This window comes from Erithacus rubecula (genome assembly GCF_903797595.1).
Source record: "Erithacus rubecula genome assembly, chromosome: 3".
NCBI lineage: Eukaryota > Metazoa > Chordata > Aves > Passeriformes > Muscicapidae > Erithacus > Erithacus rubecula.
The window spans coordinates 46345992-46367199 of NC_136689.1; the positions used below are offsets into that span (position 1 = coordinate 46345992).

At 42.8% G+C, this 21208-nt stretch overlaps 1 protein-coding gene across 9 annotated transcripts in view; it reads right to left on the minus strand.

Moving 5' to 3' along the window:
• The window catches only part of ELMO1 (engulfment and cell motility 1), a 335189-nt gene that overhangs the window by 264234 nt on the left and 49747 nt on the right, over nucleotides 1-21208 (minus strand). For 8 of the 9 annotated variants that reach the window (XM_079302630.1, XM_079302632.1, XM_079302629.1 and 5 more), the window contains one exon: nucleotides 15006-15150. In XM_079302630.1, coding sequence (XP_079158756.1) covers nucleotides 15006-15083 — 78 coding nt within the window. In that variant the 5' untranslated portion in view covers nucleotides 15084-15150. Of the gene's footprint in view, nucleotides 1-12978; nucleotides 13061-15005; nucleotides 15151-21208 lie in introns of those variants that run through there. The other variant, XM_079302635.1, reaches the window with a different exon arrangement.

Consider the following 21208-nt stretch of genomic DNA (forward strand, 5'->3'; position numbering starts at 1 on the left):
ACAAGACTAACAGATATCCATTGCTTTTCCTTTTAGCTAGGTTGGTTTGCTAAGTTGTTTGTTGGGGTTTTTTTTGTTGGACAAAGATTGGGATATCCCTCTCCCTGTCTGACACCTTTTAACTGCAGAAGTAACAAGAAAACCCTTAGCGTTGCTGTCTTTAAGCCTATCACATATAAAAAAAAAAAAAAATAGCAGATGCAGGACATCTGTTAGTGCAAAACAGTATTAAGGGAAAAAGTTCTATTGCTGACCTGTTCATCTGTCAAAAAACAGAACTTCAAGTCAGTAAATACAACAATCTATCTTATAATTAATGCTATCATTATCCTAATAAATCTTTCAGTGCTAAAGTCACTTTAATTGTTCTTAAAAAACAGAAAAGCACTTCTTTTCACAATCAGTGGAGGCTTTATCTGTAACTGTCATGCACCAGGGTCCACAGTGGATTGGTGGCAAACACCAGATGCTAGGACGTCTGGATCCATGACTCATTACTTCAACACTGGTTTCCTGTGGTATGAGACAAGATCTTCTGAAATGGAGAGATGATAGAGTGCTTTGGACTTCAGCCTTCTCAGCCTGCTCTGAACCACTCTGGGAATCAACACTCCCCATTGACTACAATGGAATACTGGTGAGACTGGACTTGCTAACTTACTATCAGGCTTCTGTAAAAGGTGAAAGAGAGGATTTCTCTAACCCAGGGGAGCAGCACAGAGAGTGAATGCCTGAAGAACAGGGATACCAAAGTGCTACAGTAAAGGGGACCGTAAAACACAGCCAAGACCAGGCTGACACAACACAGTTGTGCTGGTGCAGCAACACAGCCTAGGGCTGGAAACATTCGCACCTTAGAGCCAAAAGGCCAAACCCTCAACAAGTGCAGCCACTGATGGAAGACAGCTTTTATCAGCTCAGTTCACAGCTCTTAAGGTGGTAATTTTAACATGTCAGTAGCAAGACCTTGGTATAAATTGAGCAATAGAAACTCCACAGAGTGCACAAGACTTACAGAAACCTGGGTATTTGTGTCCTCTCCCCTTTCACTCTCAGCTACAACTTCCTCAGTTACTCCCTGCCCACCTCCCAGGGATCCTTACTCCCAAGTATGCATTTTACCCGATCTAAGCATTGACCCACGGACCATATGTTTAGGATGTTACAGTGACTGCACAACAAGAAAGCAGCAAAATACAGTGTTAACAAAAAACCTATGTTGTTAACAAAAAACCGTAGTGAAAAAAAGAAAGCCACAAACAGAATTTTGCAGATACTTCTTATCCCATATCTAGTGTCCTAACAAGCCATAACACTCCCTGTTTTCTCAAGTATAAGTAGAAACACTAAAAATTACCAATCAAGAGTACCGAAAAGTTAAAAATCACCTAGGGACCCACAGATGAGTATATCAGCATGTTTGCATGCCACATTCTTGCCACATATATTTAAAATACAGCCAAAACACACTTTTAAATACAAAGCAAGGGTTTAAGATATGGCTCTTCACACAATCTATTAGGAGAGCATGACTTTGAAGACTGAATGAAGAAACCCCAAATCCCCCACCTACAAGGCCAGAAGTTTCTCCATGAAGGCAAAAAAATTATACTCTGGGATTTTTGGTATTGTTCTCTTTTGTATTACAATCGATATATCTATAACTAGAATATAATTGAGTCATAAAGTGTGCCTTGATACTCCAGCTGGCCAGAATGTGAATTAATTCAACAGTCCATAATTTCAAGAATCTCATTGTTACACATTTCCCTTAAATAAGAACAGAATTAGCTTAACTTAAGAGATGGGACTCCTGCTGATAGTTCAAAATTGTTATGAATGCAACAACCTTAAAGTCACGTTTAGCCTTCATCTTGAAAATGCCATCAGATGCAGGCAACAAAATTCAGGCTTCAACAGGGAGGTTCCAGCAGAATTATGGAGTTAGTAAAATCAGACATGAAAAAGTCAAATCAAACCCAAACCAAGCAAAGAAAAAACCCCACAAACCCACAAAAATCAAGAGAATTAAAAAAAAGTGGTTTATCTCTTTCTTGAAATATTTTCTAAACATCCTTTATCCTGGAGATAAGGAAGAGTGGAATATTAGTTCTGCATACCTTAAGTGTATGCTGGCTCTACTTGCACTTCTATTTAACAAAAAAACAATCAATCAACCAACAAAACTCTGTCTACTGCACTGAACTTATGGCTCTTAACCTAAAAGATAGCACCAAGCAGAAAGCATAAATAGCATCCATTAGACTGCAATTCACAAAACATTTCTATTTATTCTTCCCCTCCCTTACTTTTACAATGCCCAAACCTTCTGCACATCTATAATCTCTTCCATCTGCTAGGCCTTGCTGCTGCCTCTGTATTAAACAGAATCAGTTAAGACAGAGTTTATATGTATTTTTCAGTGATGAGGTCCCAGCCACCACAGGATACAAGTTTGCAGCTTTGAAAGACTCCAGCCAACCAGAGTGAATGTGGCTTCAAACAAGCCAGACTAACAAAATGTAACATGACAATAATATTACACATTTTATCCAGCTAGCTGGCTACCAACCCCATCAAAGAACTGAGGCACTAAGGATGACTATTCTAATGCTGCAGTCCTGTAAGAAAAGGAATAATATTTTTTGAACTCCATTGTATTTAACAATTGGTTCATTATTAACAAAGCATTTAACAAAGCATTTTATGTGTATACAACTGTGTCAGTGCATTGAATTATATCCAGTGTACTACAACATCTGAATTATTGTTTCCAAGGTTATTCTTGCTGACGACAGCTTTTACAAAATACATAAAAGTACAAAATTAAGGCCTTTCATTAGTCCAACAAAGAAAATGGGGAAAAAAATCACAGAAAAATAATGGATAGGGTTTCTTTTTCAGCTCTATTAATAATATTTTCACTATGTTTATGTGCCAGCTAGCACCTGCTTTATGAATGGTTTCATATTCAATTTTGTGAAGCTGAAATATGACAGGTACAACAAGGAGCAATTGAATTCCAAAAGCATCTGTTTGGCACTTAAACATGGATTTTAAGCAAACCCTACCTTCAACAAACTGGCTTAAGACAACAAAGTGGTTTTCAATTATTTTTGAAAAGGCAGCCACCTTTTGGTTCATTCATCTTTGGGCAAGTCTTCCATCAGCAACAACTGACATTCTCCTTCAGAATAGCTAAGATACAGCTGCAGTGGTCAGACTTGAGCACTGGCTCCTTCTCCCATCTGACAGAAAGGAGATGTTGCTAGCAAATCCAGGCAGGGAACATTTTTATGTCAGTGTTAGATTTATTTTTTCTTCCTCTCCCCATGAGCTGCTTCATAGCCTTCTATCTTCAAGAAATTGAGATCTTGTCTCTGCTAAAAGCACTGACATTTTCCTTTACTATAAACTCAGGATGTGCAATAAAATTGGAAATCTCAGCAATATTCATACCAAAAATCTTCACAAGTTCCACCTACTGCAGTACCATTACTCTTTCTGGGTAAGAGTTCATAGAAATTTGCAGGTTTGTGGGAAGGAGCCTCTCTCTTCCTTCGTTCCCTTAAGAACTAAACCACTCAATTTTGAGGAAGTCAGAATTTGGACCCAGAATGAAGCACAGAGGGCAACACTTTACAGTATGGTGAGACAGTGAGACATCAGTATCCCTTTCTTGATCAATGCTTGAACAATGGTGCTGCTCACTAATATTACATACATTTAGACTCATGATGCCAGGATTGTCTCAGTATACTGCTATTACTAGTGACAGTACTTGCAGAAACTATGTCTATTCTTAGCCTACACACATGGCAGAAGTGATGTGTCACTTTCTTTTCTCTGATTAAGCATTTCACAATACCTTTTGCACTTAATTTTCCCCCACAGTTTGAGAAACACGGATCTAAATCAATTACTCCACAAGGGTTCAGATTTAGGTCTGAAACCAGATTTAGGTTTGAAAGCTCCTTTTGAAAAAACCAAAAAACCTTACTCGTGACCTTTTAACATGCAGTGAAGTACAATGACTTCTATGATGAAGACAAAAAAACAGCCACAATTAAAATAAGAAAGGCAGAAGAGAAGAGATAACTTGAAAGAGACTTAAAAGATAAACTCGCTGAGTAAATCTAAACTTTAGTGAGAACATTAATGTAAACCAGCCTATTGCTCTACCCATGCCTGCATTTCTATTAACATGAAATTGTAATATGACAAGCTCCTGTAAATTTTGCTCACTGTATGAGATTTGTGCTTTGAAAAAAAAACCACAGCTTTCCTCCTCCCCCACCTCCCCTCCCCATTTCTTTTTGCTAATGTATAGATTCACATCTGCTAATTTAATCCATATTTAATGATCTCATAGGTAAAAGCAAACCTGGAGGAAGAGATTGTACAGCCAAGTTTAATTATAAACTGTTCCTTTCTATAGGAAAGCCTTGTTTACATCCAAGGCTGAGGAAGTTCATCCCCAAGCTTAGAGAAATCTGATTTTAGTACAACTTTTGTTAAGACACATAAGTGGATTTGAATGGGATAAACCAAAATAGATGTTGTACCCAAATTCTATCTTATACCTCTCATGGAAGCTGCTTATCCTGCAGCAGGAACAGTGTACCTGTAAATCTACAAAGTATCAGGTAATCTGAAATCAGCACAGGATTATCTAAAATATTTTTTGTTGTAAAACCCAACAGCTAAGAATTATATATAATGCACACGAATTAAAGTATGCAGGCTTTCACTGAACATGAACATAAGAAATAACACCCTCTTACGAAATAGCTATTTCTGGAAAAAACAAAGAGAAGACAGGATAGACTAGCCAGCATCCTGGTTGACTTGTACAGACCCTGTGCAGTCCTATTCTTAACATCTTCTAGAATAATCAGTCAGGAGACTGAAAAAAAGGTAACAGGCAGTCAGCATCTACCATTCATTTTTCCCCAAACTGCATTGCTAAAAATTCCACAAAAAGATCCCAATGCAAATTGAGACATCAATCCATTTCCATTTCTCCCCTTACATGACAGGAAAACTAAGACATGAAAGATCAACACTATATACAGCTCTTAAAGCCACAATCAAATCTTCAAATTAAAAATTCATTTCAGAATTTTAATATTGCTAGTACAGATTTATGGAATAGGGAAGAGTCTGGATGCTATTTTTCTAATTTATAATTGAGGAAAATGATGCAGGAAATTTTCTTTTCATTCATTGGAGGTAGGCACAGAGGCTAATTCCAAAAGGCGCTTAATTATTTATTAATTTTTCAGGCACAGAATCTCACTAAGTGAGACTAATTTTACATGATTAAATCTAAAACCACCATTGGAGAACCCAGGCTAATAAACCTATAGAAATGCAGTGGGAAGCCTCAACCTGAAAAGGCTCTGTGCCTCCTGAAGTCCAAGTTGTCAGAAGTTATGCATCTGAAGGGGAATATAAAGTTTAATAACTTTGGTGGAAAAAATACTCATTAGCTCTCTTAAGGCCAACATCTGCCAGTACGCCACCATCAATGGTTCTGGTTCACAGTGACATTTCTTCACTTTGAAAGTATGTTATTCTCTCCATTGCTAAGCAAAACATCCATATACACAGCAAGTAAATTAGCATAGTGTGCAACTGAATATAAATAAGTGCATCCAAGTATATGCAATAAGCAACCTTAAAGAAACCTCCCAGATTTTACTCTGATTACTTTTATGGTATTTGTTCTTCAGTTTTTTGGAACAGCATCAGTACCCCGAAAGATAAAAAACTTGTGTAACGCTACAGTGATGGGGTTTTGTTGGGTTTTTTAAGTCATATTATAGTGCTATTCATTTACATACTGTTTTTTCTTGATGGTGTCCTGGTTTGAAAACCCATGAATTCCTGACATAATCAATCCACCAAACGAATCGGATAATAGCTACAGTACCTTTGGTGAGGGGGCCCATATTCAAATAAGGGCTTGCAAATGGGAGGGAGATGGCTGTGACCACATGGAACACAAACCAGATTAAACCAGACAACATATTGCCACTTAAGAGAGCTGTTATTCCTGTCTTAACTCTCAACTCAGTGACCTCTGTCCCAAGTTGGGCGCCAAAATCTGTCCTGGTTTGAAAGGACAGGTGTCTGCCAGTAAGGGCAGAAGTTTCCCTTTGGAATAGAGACTTTGGTTCCACTCCCCTCCAAGTATTATAATTGTTTGAATCAAGGACTCTGAGGCAGAGATAAAGGGGTGGGAATAACAGCTCTTTTACTAATATATCTAACTGTACAAGCAAAAAACAACAGCAGTTGTTAAAATTGCTAACAGAAACAGAATAGATAATTCGGTGCCAGTCCCTTTAGATGCAAGCACACTCTGTCTGTGGTTAGTCCCTGTCCGGATTTGCCGAGGACCGGCGGGAGTGCAGGCGGGAGGGGGCGGCAGTGACCACGCCGGTCTCGGGTGAGAACGGGCTGGAGCAGGCGGCTCCTCGCTCACCGTTTGTGTCCGGGTGATCAGCTGTGTCCGCAGAGGCAGGAGGCTGGAACGGGGCAGATGCAGGGCAGGTGATCACAGAGGGTCTGGCTCTCCTGTGCTCCAGCCGCGTGGGCTGAAGATCCGGGTGTCCTCCTCCGAGCTTGCCGGAAAACACAGGTCCTCTCCCGGAAGCCTCAGAGGTCCCTCCGGGAGCCACTGCAATTGATGCCTTTTGTCTAGAGTCATCAGCGACCCTGGGTGTAACCTGGCCAGCTCCATTGGCATGATAATGGGAAAAATTCTTTCAATTGACACAGTAATAGAAAAACACTCAACCCCCAACATTATCCACCCCGAATTTTTTGCATGCCAACATGCTACATCACATTGAAACCTTTAAATTATCTACATACACGTAGTAACAGGCACAGTATAATAGATAGTTCACCCTAGAACAAGGTCCCCTTGAGGTATGCATCAGGTCTCTCCATCCTTTTGCATAACCCACCTAGAGCAACTTGGTCCTTGAGCGAAAACCACCCCACGAACAGGACTGTCTTTGCTGGAAGCAGAATTCACCCAGACAGTTTTCCCTAACATGCCTCTCAGGTGTACCACTGGAACCTTATCTCCATCTGGTGCTCCCAAGGGCTCTGATTGGGCAGGGCCTGCTCGGTTAGTGGAACCTCGGGTATTCACTAACCATGTGGTCTTTGGTAGATTGATCTCCCAGTTCTTGAAAGTCCCCCCACCAAGTGCCTTTAAGGTGGTTGGTTTTAAGCAGACCATTGCACCGTTCGACATTCCCAGCCGCTGGTGCATGGTAGGGAATATGGTACACCCACTCAATGCCATGTTCTGTAGCCCAGGTGTTTATAAGGCTATTTTTGAAATGAGTCCCGTTGTCTGACTCAATTCTCTCAGGAGTACCATGCCTCCAGAGGACTTGCTTTTCCAGGCCCAGGATGGTGTTCCGAGCAGTGGCATGGGACACAGGGTAGGTGTCCAACCATCCAGTGGTGGCTTCCACCATGGTCAGCACATAGCTCTTGCCCTGGCGGGTCTGAGGCAGTATGATATAGTCAATCTGCCAGGCCTCTCCGTACTTATATTTGGACCATCGCCCTCCATACCAGAGGGGCTTCACTCGCTTGGACTCTTTGATGGCAGCGCACGTGTTACAGTCATGAATAACCTGAGAGATGCTGTCCATGGTTAGATCCACCCCTCGGTCTCGTACCCACTTATAGGTGGCGTCTCTGCCCTGATGGCCTGAGGCATCGTGTGCCCATCGAGCCAGGAACACTTCTCCCTTGTGTTCCCAATCTAAGTCTATCTTTGAGACCTCTATCTGTGCAGCCTGATCTACCTGCTCATTGTGCCTGTGTTCTTCATTAGCCCGACTCTTGGGAACATGGGCATCCACATGACAGACTTTCACGGGGAGCTTCTCTACCCGAGTGGCAATGTCTTTCCACTCATCAGCAGCCCAGATTGGTTTTCCTCTACGTTGCTAGTCAGCCTTTTTCCACCTTTCCAGCCAACCCCACAGAGCATTGGCTACCATCCACGAATCAGTGTAAAGGTAGAGCTTTGGCCATTTCTCTCTCTCAGCAATGTCCAAGGCCAGCTGAACAGCTTTGAGTTCAGCAAGTTGACTCGATCCACCTTCTCCTTCGGTAGCTTGTGCAACCTGTCGTGTGGGGCTCCATATGGGAGCTTTCCACTTCCGGTTCATCCCCACAATGCGGCAGCAACCGTCGGTGAAAAGGGCGTAGCGTGTTTCATCTGCTGGCAGCTGGATGTACGGTGGAGCTTCTTCAGCCCGGGTCACTTGCTTCTGCTCCTCTTCATCAGCGAGACCAAAATCTTCACCTTCTGGCCAGTTTGTAATTATCTCCAAAATCCCAGGGCGATTCGGGTTACCAATACGGGCGCGCTGCGTGATGAGGGCAATCCACTTGCTCCATGTGGCATCAGTGGCATGATGAGTAGAGGGAACTTTTCCTTTGAACATCCACCCCAGCACTGGCAGTCGGGGTGCCAGGAGAAGTTGTGCTTCTGTGCCAATCACCTCTGAGGCAGCTTGAACTCCCTCATAGGCAGCCAAGATTTCCTTCTCTGTGGGAGTGTAATTGGCTTGAGACCCTTTGTAACTACTGCTCCAGAATCCCAGGGGTTGGCCTCGGGTCTCACCAGGCACCTTCTGCCAAAGGCTCCAGGACAGACCATGGTTCCCAGCTGCAGAGTAGAGCACATTCTTTACCTCTGGTCCTGTCCTGACTGGGTCAAGGGCCACTGCATGAGCGATCTGGGCAAAGACTCGCTGTTGTTCGGGGCCGCAGTGGAAATCGTTCTTCTTGCGAGTGACCTGGTAGAGAGGGCTCACAATCTCACTGTACTCAGGAATATGCATTCTCCAAAAGCCGATAGCACCTAGAAAAGCTTGTGTTTCCTTCTTGCTTGTTGGTGGAGACATTGCAGTGATCTTATGGATGACCTCAGTGGGGATCTGGCACCATCCATCCTGCCACTTCACTCCCAGGAACTGGATCTCTCGGGCAGGTCCTTTGACTTTGCTCTTTTTAATGGCGAAACCGGCTCCCAGCAAAATCTGGATGATCTTCTCTCCTTTCTCAAATACCTCCATTGCTGTATTCCCCCACACAATGATGTCATCGATGTACTGCAAATGTTCTGGAGCCTCACCCTTCTCCAGAGCAGCCTGGATCAGTCCGTGGCAGATGGTGGGGCTGTGCTTCCACCCCTGGGACAGTCGGTTCCAGGTGCACTGCATGCCTCTCCAGGTGAAAGCAAACTGAAACCTGCACTCTGCTGCCAAAGGAATGGAGAAGAATGCATTGGCAATGTCAATGGTGGCATACCACCTTGCTGCCTTGGACTCCAGCTCATACTGGAGTTCCAGCATGTCCAGCACGGCAGTGCTCAGCGGTGGAGTCACTTCATTCAATGCCCGATAGTCCACAGTCAGTCTCCATTCTCCATCAGGTTTCTGCACAAGCCAAATAGGACTGTTGAAGGGTGAGTGGCTCCTGCTGACCACCCCTTGGCTCTCTAGATCATGGATCATCTTGTGGATGGGGATCACAGCATCTCGATTTGTCCGGTACTGCCGGCGGTCCACTGTCATGGTGGCAGCTGGCACCTGTTGCTCTGTCACTTTCAGGAGTCCTACTGCAGAGGGGTTTTCTGACAGTCCAGGCAAGGTGTTCAACTGCTTAATGCTCTCTGTCGCTACAGTAGCTATTCCAAAAGCCCACCTGAACCCCTTTGGGTCTTTGTAGTAGCCGTTCCTGAGGAAGTCTATGCCTAGAATGCGCGGTGCCCCTGGGCCAGTTACAATTGGATGCTTTTGCTACCCCTTCCCTGTCAGGCTAATCTCAGCTTCCAGCAAAGTGAATTCCTATGATCTCCCTGTCACCCCAACAATGGAAACAGGTACCTTCCCCACATGTTCTGATGGTATCAGGGTGCATTGTGAACCAGTATCAACTAGCACTTTATGTTTCTGTGGCTTTGATGTGCCAGGCCATCGCACCCACACTATCCAATAAATCCTGTCATCCCATGCCTCTCCCTGGCTAGAGGCAGGGCCCCTCTAGCCCTGGTTATTATTTCTTTCCTGGGCATACATAGTGGAGGTTCCTTCCAGGGGATCTGACAGATCATCCTCCTTGCTGTAATACCCTGCACCTTGCTTGTGGGAGGTTGAGGCTACCTTCATTTTAGTGCAGCTCCCTCGGTTAGCATTTCCCTCCCTGAGCTGATGCACCCGTGCTGCCAGGACAGAAGTGGGTTTCCCATCCCATTTTCCCATGTCTTCCCCATGGTCTCGCAGGAAAAACCACAGGTCAGCTCGTGAGGTGTACCCTCTCTCCCTAGCTGGGGAACGTGAAGCTCTGACTTGGGGGCCTGTGACTCGTAATGGTGCTACGCTGATCTTCCTCACCTCCTCAATTCTCTCCATCATCTCCTCCCTCATATCCCTCATCCTATCTTCGACCTGTTGGAGGTCCCTGGCCACGGCAGAGACATTAGCCTGCATTGGGCCATTCATCATGCTCTCAAAATTTCTGAGTTTGTTGGCAACAGAACACACTGTCTCTGGGTCGTTATCAGCATTAATCATTGCTATGTAGGTGGTATATTGAGATGGACCCAAGGTTGCCAAATTCCATAACATCTGCCCTGTGCACTTGACCTTGTCAGGGTCATTGTCATGCTGTCCATCCCTCCCAAAGAGTACCTCTAATACTGCTGTTTCTCTCAGCTGCTGGATCCCTTCCTCAAGGGTCTTCCAGCGTATCCTACAGTGGTGCTCCTGCATTCTCTCTCTGTGGACAAACTTCTCTCTCACACTCATTAAAAGCCGGTCCCAGAGGGAAAAGAGGCCTTGCTCCCTTACGAATATCTGGTCCACACCTGAATCCTGGGCCAAGGATCCCAAATTCCTGGCCTCAGTTCCATCCAGTTGAACACCTGTTCCCGTAAGGTCCCAGACCCGGAGTAACCAAGTTGTAAAGGGCTCACGGCCCTGCCATGCAATGTCTTTACACAGGTTACAGAGACTATCGTATGAGAGGGACTCGGTGACAATCTCAACCTCTGGCTCCCTTGCTGGTTGTGAGGACCCTCCTTGCTGATCCCCATTATCTAGGTGCCTCGTTTTAATCTTAGATTTCCTAGTTTCCACAGGAGCAACTGCTGATGGCTGTGGCTGCTCCTGTGATCCAGCTGGAACCTGGACAGATACAACATCTACGGGTTCCACTGCAGCACCATCTGACTCTCCCTCTTTAGGGCAGGGGGAGGGTTTCTCACCACCTGGAGAAAAATGCTGCTTCATCATCTGGCTGTGCTCCTTAAACATCTGGCTATGCTCCTTCAACATCTGGCTATGCTCTTTCAGCATTTGGCCTATATCCTTCACTAGAGCCCCCACCCACTCTGGGTGGCTCATTTCTGCGGTGGGCTGTGGGGCAGGGTTAGGCTCTGGGGCAGCATTCCTAGTTCCTGGGGCAGAGGCAGGTTCTGGGGCAACATCCCTAGTCGCTGGGGCAGAGGCAGGTTCTGGGACAGCATCCCTAGTCCCTGTGGCAGAGGCAGGCTCTGGGGCAACATCCCTAGTCCCTGGGGCAGAGGCAGGTTCTAGGGCAATATCCCTAGTCCCTGGGGCAGGTATCAGAGTTGTTGTCCAAGCCAATATTCCCTTGTTTCTGAATGCTAAGTAGAACAGGCCTATCAGCAACACCAGCCACTGATTAATAACACTAGCAATTAAAGCAGATCTGAAATTCTTGAGAATCGGTGGGGTAGCCTCACAAAACTGGATGATGGGTTGAGAGAAAATTTCCCTTGCACTCGTTATCTCACAGTAAGTACCATTACTGAAATAACCCCAGAAATACGCAGTTAGAGTACGATAGCTCCGGATCCATGCAACCACTTCCCAGAAAAAATTAAAAACCCATGAATTCCTGACATAATCAATCCACCAAACGAATCGGATAATAGCTACAGTACCTTTGGTGAGGGGGCCCATATTCAAATAAGGGCTTGCAAATGGGAGGGAGATGGCTGTGACCACATGGAACACAAACCAGATTAAACCAGACAACATATTGCCACTTAAGAGAGCTGTTATTCCTGTCTTAACTCTCAACTCAGTGACCTCTGTCCCAAGTTGGGCGCCAAAATCCGTCCTGGTTTGAAAGGACAGGTGTCTGCCAGTAAGGGCAGAAGTTTCCCTTTGGAATAGAGACTTTGGTTCCACTCCCCTCCAAGTATTATAATTGTTTGAATCAAGGACTCTGAGGCAGAGATAAAGGGGTGGGAATAACAGCTCTTTTACTAATATATCTAACTGTACAAGCAGAAAACAACAGCAGTTGTTAAAATTGCTAACAGAAACAGAATAGATAATTCGGTGCCAGTCCCTTTAGATGCAAGCACACTCTGTCTGTGGTTAGTCCCTGTCCGGATTTGCCGAGGACCGGCGGGAGTGCAGGCGGGAGGGGGCGGCAGTGACCACGCCGGTCTCGGGTGAGAACGGGCTGGAGCAGGCGGCTCCTCGCTCACCGTTTGTGTCCGGGTGATCAGCTGTGTCCGCAGAGGCAGGAGGCTGGAACGGGGCAGATGCAGGGCAGGTGATCACAGAGGGTCTGGCTCTCCTGTGCTCCAGCCGCGTGGGCTGAAGATCCGGGTGTCCTCCTCCGAGCTTGCCGGAAAACACGAGTCCCCTCCCGGAAGCCTCAGAGGTCCCTCCGGGAGCCACTGCAATTGATGCCTTTTGTCTAGAGTCATCAGCGACCCTGGGTGTAACCTGGCCAGCTCCATTGGCATGATAATGGGAAAAATTCTTTCAATTGACACAGTAATAGAAAAACACTCAACCCCCAACAGATGGTAAGAGAGAGAAGAAACCAGTATGGCAAAGTTTTTAGGATTTTCTGAATATGTCAAATGGTGACTGAATGAGGAGATCCCACCTGGGACACAGGCACTCCTGCAGTATCTAGTCAGTGGCTAAGTCGTTTCTCTTTTCTGTTTTTCTTCTCCCTCCTCCTCTTTATCATCTCCAACACCTAGCCATCTGAGGGATGAATCATCTTTTCTACTACAGCTCTACAGCTCTCTACTACTACTCTTCTACTCAATAGCTACTTTAAAGGAAACGAATTGAGGAAAAGTTAGCACTAAGTGAATCAAAGGCAGAGCTGTATCACCCTATTTTCAAGATTCATTCTCACATCACTCCCAACCTTGAAAAGGTAAATATGAGTGTTTGTGTGCATGGGTAGAAGGAAAGGATGTTTCTTTCCTATCTTTCCATGTCAGAAAGGAGAGGGATGAGACTCTCAAACTTCATTCCCTCATTGCCATTTCTCTTTTCATCAGGAGCAGTTCAGTTTTCTCCCCTTTGGCCTTACTTTCCCTCTTCTTCCTCCTCCTCCTACCCATAAAGTGGCTTGAGGAAGCTTGTGGATAACTTGGCAGGCTGTATTCGAGGAATTTTACCCAATATAATTCAGCATTGATCTTTCTTGTCTCCTTCAAATCTTACATCATAAAACTAAAAACAAGAAAAGTATGCTAATATTACAGATGAGGTATGAGTGTTTTTTGAGAGTTACTTTTGCGCTTTTTGTGAATTAAACCATATCACTTTCATATTATTTAACTGCTGTTTGAAAGGAGACTTTGAAATATTTTTTCAGGTTTGTTCCACTGTGCTTGGTTTATTATAACTAACATGCATCTTTTGCTGAACAGTGTGCAGTGTCTTCCTTTTGTTATATAACAAGAAAAAAAGTAAAACATTCTTAACTCCAGAAGGCAAAAGATTACTATGCTAACACTGAAAAAATTCAGCAAATGAAAGTGGAAAAGCTTGGCAGGTAAAAAAAAAAAAATCAATCTACAAAGTTTGGTTTCACCTGAGAACTTCCTTTTCCTCTAAGAGGGCTTTCAAAATGCTTAAAAATCATACCACTGTGATTCCAGCCAGCCTCTAGTACCATGTTTCTTCAAACTTCACACAGGAATTTCTCAGGGATATGCCACAAAAGGGCTGACTACAAGTGAAACTCATTGCACTGCATGAAGAAATTACTTACCCATTTCAGTAATAAATTTTCAAGGTGAATTCAAATGCTCTCCTCTTCAATAGACCTTTATAATGTACTGAGTCCCCAGACACACCAGGTCTAAAGCACATTATAAAATGCTTTTCATCACTCTGAATACTATTTACAGAATTAATAATAATTCTAACCAGGCAGCATGCGCAGGATTTAAAAATATTAAGCATAAGCTGTTAAATATTAAAGAGGTTGCTTTTACTATTAATAGAGAGACAATAAAAACAATCTCAGAGAAGTCCAGAATATAAAACATGGCCCTTGTATAACTTGTTTTTGTTTGCTTTCCCCCACCACAATTTTCTAAAAAGAGATTTTAATTCATAATTTTAAATTTGTTAACTTCTGTACACTGCCTCCAATCCATCCATGGGGCCATTGCTTTAGAACTAACCAGATAAACAGAACAATCCCTAAGATTCCTAAACAGAACAATGATCCTCCTGCTCACAATGCACCACTACTTAAGTTCCAAAATCTGCTCTTGCTGCAGCCATTCGGTATGATTTTACTCCAAATGCAAAGCACTGACTAGAAATTTAAAGACTTTCCACCCAGAGGTAACAACACTACCACAATTTTACAGTTGAACAAACCAAGGCACAAAAGTATTAAGTGGGTCACACAAGCAGTAAATGCCTTATTCAAGCAGCTGTTCGGAAAAAAAAAAAGCAGACGAAGAAACCAGCTAAAGACATAAAAAACCTTAGCAGTAAGAGAGGAAGAGGGTTACACACCTTATAAAAACACCTTCTACCCCACATACATTCATAGAAAAATGCAAATGCATTGACGTAAACATAAATACAGAGAAAAACATGCAGAGAACTTATTCATGAAAAGGGCCAGCTGAGCACAAGTACACAGGCACTTACTTGATCTATTTCCATTAACTTAGGGAAGGCACCTGGCCATTCAATCGCCACCTTCACTATATCAGCAGGAGGGGGCATTGCAACACTTCTTCAGAGCCAGTACAACTGGACCCTAAATACTGCAGAGAGTCTCTCTTATTCACACCTGAATGGGGAGAGAAAAAGAAAAAAAATAAAAACTAGTATTACAGCAGTTCAGGCAGAACTCCAGCATTGCCACTTCAGTCTTCTACATTTCCCCTGGCTGGGCAGGTGGATGAAAATGTATGCATGTTTGTAAGTGCAGGAGCGGGAAACTGGCATATATTACAGGAGCAAACACAGGACACAAAACCACGACACACTGCACAGCTCAACAGTCTGTTAGAAAGACGGCCGAAGCACTGAAATGTACAATGAATAATATACATTCAATAGGTTTAAAAGAAAAACTATTTTTAAATATTAAATATGCTGGTGGGGAAAAAGTGACAAACTAGAGAAAACTCCCCTTACAGTGTCACTCCTGGAGTCCCAGGGAACGTGACCAAATTGGTTAATGCTGGCACTTCAGAAGAGATTGTCCAGGAAGTTATGGCCAGAAAACCCTGTTTCTTTTAACTATAGAAATGATCTTCTGGGTGTTCACAAATAGATCATTGCATTATAGCAATCTGTATGTCAGGAAGAAGGCAGAACACTCAGCAGTTTTTACATATACATATATACATGCACACACATTCTCACCTCACAGATCCAGAGATACCCACATATAAATACTTCTTTATGGTACATCTCAGACACATGAACACACAAGGTTGTAGTATACATCCACAGTGATGTCATTAATTAACCACATAACATGTCATAATTCCGCAAGAATATATGTACCAACAGGATCTCATGTCAAGTAGTGGGAGCTATGAATTTCAGGGAAAGAGGAAAGATGAAGAACCAAATTGCAGAGCTGAAGTTATGTCTCTTCTGACTCATCAAATTTTATAACCTTCCAACAGCAGCGAATGTTTATCAAGAGTGTGTAGTGCCTCTCTGGACTTGAAAAAAAAAGCTTTTGCACCCCTCTCTGAGCTTGGTGATGACAGGACACCCTCTCTAGTAGCAAAGCTTCACAGTTCTCAGACGTATCAGCCCATGCACCTTTTTGTAGATGGGGAGGTTCCTGCTTGCTTTGCCAAGCCCTCCACAACAACCATGGCATTTCCTGCATGCTCTACTGAGACCCAGCAAAGTGCCATCACATATCACAAAACTAGAGAAGCTGTAGAAATCCCCAGTGGTGCAGTGCCACTTCTTCTTAGCAGAAAAAGAGAAGGAAGTGGTGAAAGCACGGAGACATGTTTGCACATACATCCTTTCAAAGAGCTAAGGCAAAATAGGAGCTGGCTGACAGACAGCTGACAGTATACCAGACAAAAACACGAAGAAGTACAGGCTAAAAAAGGCGTTGACCACTTTCAGTTGCTGCTTCAACTAACCTGGTCTAATGACTTTTCTTCAACTGCAGGAGAAGCTACAGTTCAGGTCGGTCTGAACAAAATGGTGAAATCATCCCTTTATTGGGAAACGTTTCATCTTTGTCTCAGACTACTTTTATAAGTGGGAGTTCATCCAGCCCTCTGGATGTCTCCATCTTTCCTTTTTTCTTGTGTGACTCTGATCTGCCCTGAAAAGACTCAGTCCTCTGACTCTGCAAGCCCTCCTACATTCTACACAGGGCTATCAACACATAACATAAAAGAAATATATGAATATTAACACTCCAGCAGTTTATTTCCAACAGTGGCAGTTCTGACACTGACAGGATCACGCATCACCACAAACAAGGCGCAAGGCAGCAAACAAGACAATGGACAGCCTATAAATAAGACTAGATTGCAGGAAGTGCTTTCAAGCCTAAACAGTGTGATTAAGAAACACTATGATATTGTCTATATTTGGTAGATGTTACAGGAACCAGGAATAAACACAATTAAATCATGCACTAGCTTGATGGTCATTGAGAAAACCAGACATTTACTTTTGGCTGTCTTCTACCCTGTAGAGCTTTAGCAGATGCAAAGTTCCCACAATTTCTTCCCAAAGCATCAAATGCCCACCATTTGTATCTCCAACCAGTGGTCCCCTTACTGTGCAGTGCACTGACTCAATCAACCGGGGAGGGGGAGGGGGAAGTATTTTTGATCATCTGTTTTTTATCATGTTTGATTCAAACAGCTACTCAGAAGTGATGCAACATGGGAGAGGGGAGGAGATGCGATGTTTCTTGGCAGCAATGAGCTGTTAATCCCCCTCTACAGTCAATTGAAACCGAGGCCTTGCCACCTTCTGCTCCCACACTCACAGTGATGGTGTTTCCCACCTCCTCAGCAGCACAGTTCTTGGTACTCTCAGCTTGCTGATGTTTTGGTATTAAACTGTTTAAGTGGGGCTGACTCACCCGGTTCCTGACCAACAGGCTACCCCCTGCATTCCCTGACTTGTCACCCCATCCCTGGCAGGAGAGATGCTGCAAGCCTCAGCCAGAACCTGAGCTTCCTGGCCTCAACACAAAGAGTAGCAGCAGCAGCTCCTGCCAGACAAACTTGACTAATGATAGCTTTGGTTGAGTAAGCCTTTGTTTTCACCAGTTTTATTTTCCCCCATCATGTTTCTTCTACACTTTTAATGAAATAAAAAAATCATCTGTAGACTACATATCTAAAGAGATAGAAGGGAGGCCTATAAAAACCATAGAATCTACCTATTGCACAAGCAAACACAGTTTTTTTGACTGAGAAGTAACTTGACATGTGGTCCAATATCTTCCCTCCAAAACTTACAATAAATGCTGGAGAAAAAACACAGATTCATGACCACTGGCTCTAAGTACAAAAGTAAAACAACATTACACAGCAATAAATTCGCAGAAAACTTCCACTTTCCCGTGCATATGAGGGCATTAACCCTCATTGTGCTGTAGCAAGTTGTGGGCTATCTTGACTCACACAGGAAAAAAGGTTTAAGAAAGAAGAGTCAAGGAAAGCTGATGGTAAGTTAATCAAATTCAGCTATGGAAAACAAGCACATTCCAAAGCAAGGTGCAAGAGAAGTCTGCCACAGCATTCAGCAGACAATTTCATTGTGACTAGTTTTAATGTAGGCTAGCACAAATCTCCTATATAATTATAATTATTACTATATATATGCTTATACAGTCATAAAACACAAAGCAAAGTGACAGAGCTTTAACTAATAAAAATGGATGTAATCCCACCTTTCCCACCAGAAGATCGACTCAAAAATAACAATGTGGTCTGAATGTTGAAAAGCATATAAAATCATCACTTTGTTTCTGTTTCTCAGCGGACATCCTAGTCAAATGTGCTGACTTCTCCTTTCATAATTTATATTCTTATGAATCCAGTGCAACACAAAAAACAATTTCGTTTCATTCTACCTACATGGCAATGTCAGAAAAAAGTATTGGTTTGGGGGTTTTTTTTAAGGCCAAAATTGATGTTTAGTTGTCATCCCAAAAGTAGGACTGTAAAGAAAATTCTGCAACCTATGGTGCTGACAATTCAAAATTACCTACTATTGATTCCCATGGTACGCAGTGTGTTAGACACCCCCCAGAAAAACAACGAAGGCACAAATCCTGGTTTGAAATTGTTCCAGTTTAGTAAGCAATTTTCATTATTGGAATGAAGAACTAGAACAGTTTTCAGCTGCTTTTTGTTATGCCAGCAGCAGTCAAACAGTGACAAGGATAGGGATGTCACTGAAGGGTCTAGTTATGGAGTTTTCTCAAGGACAATTCCTTTTTCTCTCCCAGTGGGATCTGAAAAGCACTGACGTGTAAGAGCAACTTTCCAAATCTTTTTTACAACATTTGTTTTCAAGGCAGAATCTGAAGGTGAAAAGGATACATCATGTGCAGGCATGAATGCATGAAGGGGAGAAGGGGTTCAGATTAAAAGGAAGGCAAATTCCCAATGTTTTCCCTAATGTATGCAAGGAGATGTAGCCTGGAGAATGTTTAAGCAACTTATGTGCTCAATTGTACACTATTTTATAATTTGCGGGGGAAAAAACTACAACCAAAGCATGTCTACCACGTGAACATACTTTCTTCCATCAATATGATTTTGCAGAACTATGACAGATTATCCCATTAATGAGTCCATTTTACAATTTATTTTTATTACGACATATAATACATTTATGCATTTCCAAACCAAACTATGAAGGAGTTCCTGTGGTCTACTAAGTCAAATCAAAGTATGTTAAATTTAATGTAAAAGTGCATCAGCACAATTATGCAAGCTCTTGATTTACCTGCTGGGCTCTGAAGGATTCATTCATCACAAACTTCAGTAAAATATATGGAATTTTACCCTTCTATCTATACACTGCATGTGGAAAACAGTATTTTATTTGTGTATGAAATTAGTGGAACTCTTTTTTTTTTAAACTTTGTTTTGCAATTTCATTAGCACTTTCTACAAAGATCTCAAAGTACTTCAAGTAACTTAAAGTTATCAGAGCATATCTCTCAAGAAATAAATTTTTTTTCTCAAGAAATAAATTCTATTTTATTATTAATATTTATTTATTATTTATTATCTTTATTCTCCACAGGCAGGAGAAAAATTCAAGGCTAATAGGAGCTGTGTGACTTGCAGCTCTACTCATAAATGTAAACAGCAGCCTAGAACAGCTTATTTCTTCTTTTATAGAAGAGAGGTAATATTCAAAGAGCAGTCCAGCTCATTTCATGAACAGCTCAAGTAAGAAAATTCATTATTAGAAAGTGACTGAAGGAATGCCAAGTACACTTGAAAAATTAATTAAAGTATGTGTTTCTCCTGCCTGGACAAAAGGCAGCATATACCGCACCTAGAGCTGGCACAGATCCTGCCAGCCCCTGACACAAGCAGGTTTTTGCATGGCATTTCTTGAAGGTGATGGGAAAGCAGGGCAGTGAGTGCAACAATGCCAAGAAGGAAGTGGTGGGTGCTGGCAGCGAGCTGAGCCCTGGTCAGGCCCACAACAGGAGGAGAGGCACAGCTCCCTCTGCTCTGCACCTTATGTAAAGAACCACTTCTTGTCTAACCTCATCAGCTTCCTCTGCTTCACTTCTGCCACCCCAGCAAACAGAAGCTAAGTGGCAAGTTCAGCTGGAAGGTCCCTCGGAGACCAAGACTGATTAACAATTTTAGAAAGATAATCCAACACTGGATTAATATCCCCCAAGAGAGTTATTTTTGGAGTTAAACTGCATAAACTGAACAGCTGACTGTAAAGAGCTGTAAACATCTACCATCTCTGCAAGAAATGAAAATAGGGCTGAGAAGCCAGAGGGCTGGATGTACACTTTGTGTACATAAAAAGGCTTTCATGCTGCTTTTCCTTCTTAGGTATTCAGCGCTATTCACTTCTAAACCAGATAGGAAGGAGTAAAATGCCCAGCAGACCTATGTCAATAAAATCTGTGGATATTTTGACACAAATGGAAGATAAAGCTGTACAGAAGCTGTGAGCTATACTCTAGTAAGAGATGGGAAAAAGGCAGTGGTCTCAAAAAGCAGGCAACCTGGGTGGGGGTGCTACTGCTCTGCAGCAGCCACCAACACTGCAGGAACACCTGACTCACCTCAACTGACTTCCATGGTTCAGAGCAGTCCATCAGGTTCCAAACAGGAACATTTCTTTGATGCTGAACCCTAAGTCTGCTGATCTATAAAGCATCATTAGACCAGGAATTAAATATTTAATATTATGTTAAAATAAGCTTTGGACCCCTCAGGTTTAAATACACCACTCTTCCTGTGATTTTAGGATTATGGGTGCCAAATACACAGAACAGAACATTTTTTTGCCGCTGGTAAAGCTGCCCAGGAAACACAGCTAATATTTGTGTGGTTATCACCTATCTCATTCCCAGGATACTTGTAACCTTTCTTCACAATTTCATTCCAAGTATTTTCTCTATCCGCAGTCATCTTGTTCCTCTTCCTGGGAAGTATTTTATATGGTTGAGGTTTCACTATGTTTGACAAGCCAGACCAGTTTAAAATAGAGCACTCTTCAAAACTAGAGAGCAAAAAAGGCTTTAAAGGGTGCTTCAAAAGATAAGGTGGAAGAAAACACAATGGACTGGATATACTCAGAATACAAGCAAGAAGGCTGTCTGGTCTTGCTTTTAAAGTACATATTGAAGC